A 6,000-nucleotide genomic window follows, 5' to 3' on the forward strand; every position below is an offset into this window, starting at 1 on the left:
AAACATTCAAAGGCATAACACCTAAAAGACATGGCCTTGATACTTGTGCCAAAGATAAACTAGTTGCATGAAAGACGAAAATCATTAAAATGGGGAGGAGGAAAAGAAAGGTACCTCTTTAGTAGCTGAAAGATACCTGTTCCTTCCAGCTTTGAACACTAAGGAGGTTCTTCCTGGAAGGATCACAAGGCACACCTATGACTCCCAGGGAAATTGCAGTGGTGGGACTCATTTTCTGCTGGGAGACCTCTATAGGAGACCTCCAGGAGAGGTGATGAAAAAAGAGCTGGCGCATCAAGCTTAGTTCTGACTTGGCCCTCAAGAGATAGAACTTAAAAAAAGGTCCTGGAGTTCCCGTCGTGGCGCAGTGGTTAACGAATCCGACTAGGAACCATGAGGTTGCGGGTTCGATCCCTGCCCTTGCTCAGTGGGTTAACGATCCGGCGTTGCCGTGAGCTGTGGTGTAGATTGCAGACGAGGCTCGGATCCTGCGTTGCTGTGGCTCTGGTGTAGGCCGGTGGCTACAGCTCCGATTGGACCCCTAGCCTGGGAACCTCCATATGCCGCGGGAGCGGCCCAAGACCAAGAAATAGCAAAAAGACCAAAAAAAAGAAAAAAAAAAGAGATCCTAAGGTCTACTGCCCAAGAAAAGGAGCAGGCAGGAGTTCAGGCAAGAAGCCCAAGGCATGGACAAAGATAACCCATTTAACTGGCAAGTCAGTTGCATCAGATAATTTGGCAAGGGTTGGAGGGTGGAGGCACATGTCCAGGAGTGTAGAAATAAATCATCTCACACCAGGAGTACTCATCCAATATCATGTTTCTTTCACCAGTTATACAAAATGGCTAACAAATAAAGAAATTATGTTTAAAAACACTGGCCACAAAGAAATATTTTTATATGGTACATCAAGGAATGTACTAAATACCATTTGTTATGTATCAAATAATATAGAGATTACATAACCTACAGTTTTATTTGTGAAGTCATATTGTAATACTATAAAATCTTGCAATTATTATTTGCAATTCAGGCAAGGGCCACAAAGAAAAATAGAGGTTTACAAATAATTTACTTTTTTACTTTATAATTTGAGCAGCACAAATGCATAGTTACCCTTTACTGTCATAATTAATGAAGAGAGGAGACAATGGGTTCCCTGGCAGTGCTGTGATGCAGCTTACACTAAGTTATTTACTGCTAATTTTTACATTATTCCAATTCTCATTTCCAAAGACTCAGTCACAATGCGAATAACAAGCCTTTCTTGTGATACAAAGCTTACACATAGAAGTAAATGAACATCAAAAGAGTTACAAAATTTTATGAAAGACATCTTGTTTAAAACTTGAGCCAAACTTATCTTATCTGAAGTTACCCTTAGGGCTCCCAAAAGAATTCTGTTCTCCCAATTACACAGTTTTAATCTGTGTACTCCAAACGGACCCTTCTCATTTACTTTCTTTTGTTTAAAATTAGCAAAATATGCTAAAGCTATGGTGTCATGCAAAAACTGGTGATCCTTTATATTCCTAAGAAACACTCCATTTCTCATATATGCAATTAATATTTTGTAAGAATATTTGCTAAATGAGTAGTTAAGAAAATGGTTTCTAGAGTCAGATGTACTGGAATGAAATCCCAGTTCATGACTCATGTGATCCTAGAAATATTTCTCAATTACTGCATAAGAAAATGAGTGAATAATAACACCTATTTCAGAGGGCTAGTGATAATTAGATAACTTATGAAAATTATAAACCAAACCCAGCTCTAGGTGTTTAATACACAACGTTGTTGACTGATATCCTATTAAATACTCAGTATTGCCATTGGCACCAAAAGGATGCTAAGATAAAGGCAAATTAACTAGGGCCTCTGCCCTCAAAGAGTTATGCTCTAATGGAGATACTTAACATGGCCCTGTAAATTGCCATGTATTTCTCTGGTAAATACTAAATTTCCACATTTTCTCTTGTAAATACACCAAGATCTCATACTGTAATTACTAACAGTGCTTAAGGGCAGGAGAACCAGCATCAGGGACAGAGTAGAAAGGGGCAGGGGGAGAATATTGCAAAAATGCCAGCCTAGAGCCTTTGCAGGAGTCTGTAATTGTATTTAGTGCCACCATAGTAACGGCCAAACTTAAACCACCTCATGACTCCCAGCAGAGACACAAGTGTTAGCTTTTGGTGAAGGAGAAAACAAAACAAAACTAAACCCCACCACAACCCTGGAGAAAACCACATCTTAGACGTAACTTGGAGAAATGGCTGAAAGCTCTCTCTGCTGTAAATCAGCTCCTCTCAGACTCCACAGTTACTTCAGGGTCCCAGTGACCTAAAGACAAGTAGGAGCCCTCTTTAGAGTTCCGGTCTCTAGGGGATCTGGTTTCATACTGTACTGCTACTACTTTTTACATGTCTTCAAGCCCCTTTATTCCTCTCTACCTCCTTTGTGCCTAGTAAAGTGACCAGTACCAAGCAGGTGCCCCTGAGATACCTGCTGAATGATTAATTAATGCCAAGGATCATGTCAGGCAGTAGAGATATAATCATTAGGAATAGAGCCCCTGCCAAAAAATATATGAAATAAAAAACCTAGTAGGGAGATAAAGTCAACAATTCAAATATAAGAAATGTACTCATGTTTTTTAAGCCCTGTTTTTGTGAATATGTTAGGTTTTGATTTGTGGTTGTATATATACACAATGGAATACTACTCAGCCATAAAAAGAACAAAATAATGCTATTTGCAGCAACATGGATGAAACTAGAGACTCTCATACTGAGTGAAGTCAGAAAGAGAAAGACAAATACCACATATATCACTTATATCTGGAATCAATACACAGCACAAATGAACCTTTCCACAGAAAATAAAATCATGGACTTGGAGAACAGACTTGTGGTTGCCAACAGGGAGGGGGAGGGAGTGGGGTGGACTGGGAGCTTGGGGTTAATAGATGCAATCTATTGTCTTTGGAATGGATTAGCAATGAGATCCTGCTGTGTAGCACTGGGAACTATGTCTAGTCACTTATGATGGAGCATGAGAATGGGAAAAAATAGAATGTGTACATGTAGGTGTAACTGGGTCACCATGCTGTACAGTAGAATAAAATTGTATTGAGGAAATAACAATTGAAAGAGAGAAAGAAGGAAGGAAGGAAGGAATGAAGAAAGGAAGGAAGGAAAGAATACTCATGGCAGAATACTAGGTCTGGAAGAAGGTAAAGGAAAGAATATCCAGATAGAATTCGGTGAAGGGAATCCCCCCCCCAATTAAATAAGAAAAAGCTAAAGAGCCCAGGCAGTTATAAATTGGAAACAGACTCTGGGAAATGGTGTACAAGATAGATGGCATGATGAAAAAGTTTTAGAAGAAAGAAAAGGTTGCTTAAATAGATAAATTAATATATCAAATTTAGAAAGGAACACTGAAAATAAAATCCTTAAAAAATAACTAACCCCCCCTCCACCCAATTGAATGCATATAGCCTACCATAAAAAGTCTCACCTCCCTGAAATTCCTGTTTTTGACCCTGGAATCTCTGGTACAGGCCGATGTCTTAGCAGAAAAGATCGAGATGGTCCTGAAACCAACTTGCTTTGGCTTCTTACAGGTGTTACAACTGGTGATGATGGAACATACAAATCATTTACAACCATTTCTCCTTGAAACTGAAAGAATGAAGGTGGTGGTGATCTTTCTAATAAACCATTAGTTTCATTTCCAGAATGTGCCTCTGATAGTGAACAGCCAGGGGTAGAAAGGAATTCAGAGTCTGCATGAGGAAGCTTGCTCATATTTTCTGACATTAAATCAACCTCTGTTTGTTCTTCTTCGGTGGTACAGTCCATAGGCTTTTTGTCCATCAAAGATTCTACCTCAGTAATTTCACTACCAAACAAAGAATCTTGAAAAGAACCTGAATTCAAGTGTGGTTCCTCTTCTGGAAGAGGCAAGTTATGTGTAGGAAGAGTCAGCTTATCATCTGATTTAAGAGACTGGCTATTTTCCACGCTAGCCTCATTCTGATCCAGATTTTTTGTAACAGGCTCCGACGGCACTGGGCTAGGCGTGGGAACACCATGTGAATCTGAAAGTTCTACGCAGCGGTTCTGATCAGAAGGCGGAGCATGGTGATCGTCTGAGGTCTCATCACTCTTCTTTGCTTTGTGAACATTTGCATAGACTGGGATATCTTGCATTTTTGACAAGATTATCTGTAACTGTTTAAGTATCCTCCTCCTGTGTCCCGTAGGTGATATTCCAACTTTGAGCAGCACGCTGTCATTTATCCCTGTGCAGTCCATCACATTATTAAAACCAAACTCGCGGAAGCGTAGGAGGTACTGCTCCAAATTAATGCTCATTAGGAAATCTTTGATATCCACATTTACTTCACTGACTGAGGACATAATGGTGGCTTCATTACGGGCAGAGTTACAAGAAGCAGTACAGTGAAATAAACACACAGAAGGGGGGCACTTCTGTAGTGGTTTTGCTCCTGTTACTTATCTCAAAATGTATTTTCTCCACAGTGACTGTTTTATGTCCTTAAGCCTGGGGAAAAAAAAAAAAAAAAAGGAAATCAATTTATTAGGATAATTTTGGTATTAAAACTAATTTCACATTATAAATATTCTCTGAAGAAACACAATAGACATGAGGATTATTCATTGCACTAAGAGTTTGGAATCTTTGTGTATTATTTTGCGTGCCCTAGAAAGTCTACTTCTAGGTACAGTGTGACGGTACAGGACAGACATGCCACGGTAGTATCAAGGGATAATTTTTAAAAAGGTAAAAAATGATTTTCAAATAGAAAATGAACATGTGTCAAAAACAACTTATTTGTTAATTACTGAGGAAACCAGTAAGGTGGCAAGGCTAGTTCCAAGAGCATTTTATGGCACAGGTTTATACAGTCATTAAAGCCTTTTTTTTTTTTTTTAGTGTTAGAATAAGATGGGTAGATTAGATTTAAAAACTGGTTAATGTCCTTCAGGTAATAAAACCATACCCTTTGAGAATATTTTTCTTTTCTACTGGACAAAAATCTATAAGCCCAATTCTGGGCTCTAACCAAATAGTAATAGAACGTGGAGCACTAGAATTAGAATTAAATATCCCTGGGGTGAGCTTGTCAAACAGCACGCCCAACAAGGCACTGAAGGAACACTTTGGACATTCTTTTGATTTCCAAATTTTAGAATTTTTTCTTAACAGGGACTAACTAGATACAAACAACTTTCCCCTTTAAAACACTTTCTTCAAAGACTCTCAAAAAGCACAGTAAGAACATATTTCTCAGGTCAGTAATTTTCATTTCAAAAATGCGGCGGCATTGTATGTACAATATTGTTATAAAAGCTAAGACTAACTGAATAACTATACATTAGATAACCGGAAGTTAATATGAAAGTAAAAGGAAAAAGTTTCAAGGTCACATTTCCCTTTATACACAGCAGATTCACATAGGTTCATTTTTCTCACAAGCAACACCCTTCAATCTTTTAAAAAGTTGATTTATCCAGGTGCTGTTTATACAGCTGGGTTCAGTTTGTGGAAATAGATATGTGCAACTTTCTGTAAATTATGCGTCAAGAAAAAGAAAAAAAAAGTACAGAATATGCATAACAACCATACTGAAGTACTAAAATGAGACACAGCCAAATAAGGTACATTTATCTGCACCCTCATGATGCAATGTTTCTGAAAATCGTATCTCAAAGTAGCTCTTTGAAAGACACAGCTCAGAGTCTGCATGTGTTACCTGCCAACTGCCCATAAGCTATTGCCTCAACTCTTCAAAAACATCAGCCAACACTGACAAGCAAGTATATGAAAAAGGGAAAATACATATTGTATTCAGGCAGCACTGCAGAAGCTGCCTGAATAAAATAAAGAAATACAGGTACAAACGAAATACAAATACAGAGGCTGCCTGAATACAGAAGAAATAAAGGTACAAACGAAAGATGAAAGGC

At 38.4% G+C, this 6,000-nt stretch overlaps 1 protein-coding gene across 8 annotated transcripts in view; it reads right to left on the reverse strand.

Moving 5' to 3' along the window:
• ARAP2 (ArfGAP with RhoGAP domain, ankyrin repeat and PH domain 2) overlaps positions 1 to 4,573 on the reverse strand; it is a 173,541-nt gene extending 168,968 nt beyond the window's left edge. For all 8 annotated transcript variants that reach the window (XR_014812289.1, XR_014812288.1, XM_013978574.3 and 5 more), the window contains exon 1: positions 3,524 to 4,573. Coding sequence is in view for 6 of the 8 variants with exons in the window: in XM_013978574.3 (XP_013834028.2) it covers positions 3,524 to 4,428 (905 nt within the window). In the remaining 2 variants the exon portion in view is untranslated. The remainder of the gene's footprint in view (positions 1 to 3,523) is intronic.
• Between the last annotated feature and the right edge of the window lie 1,427 nt (positions 4,574 to 6,000).

This window comes from Sus scrofa, chromosome 8 (assembly GCF_054392235.1).
Source record: "Sus scrofa isolate SSC_HxYL_T2T_F1_AM1 chromosome 8, Sscrofa_HxYL_maternal_Yorkshire_Landrace_v2.0, whole genome shotgun sequence".
In the NCBI taxonomy this organism is placed as follows: Eukaryota; Metazoa; Chordata; class Mammalia; order Artiodactyla; family Suidae; genus Sus; species Sus scrofa.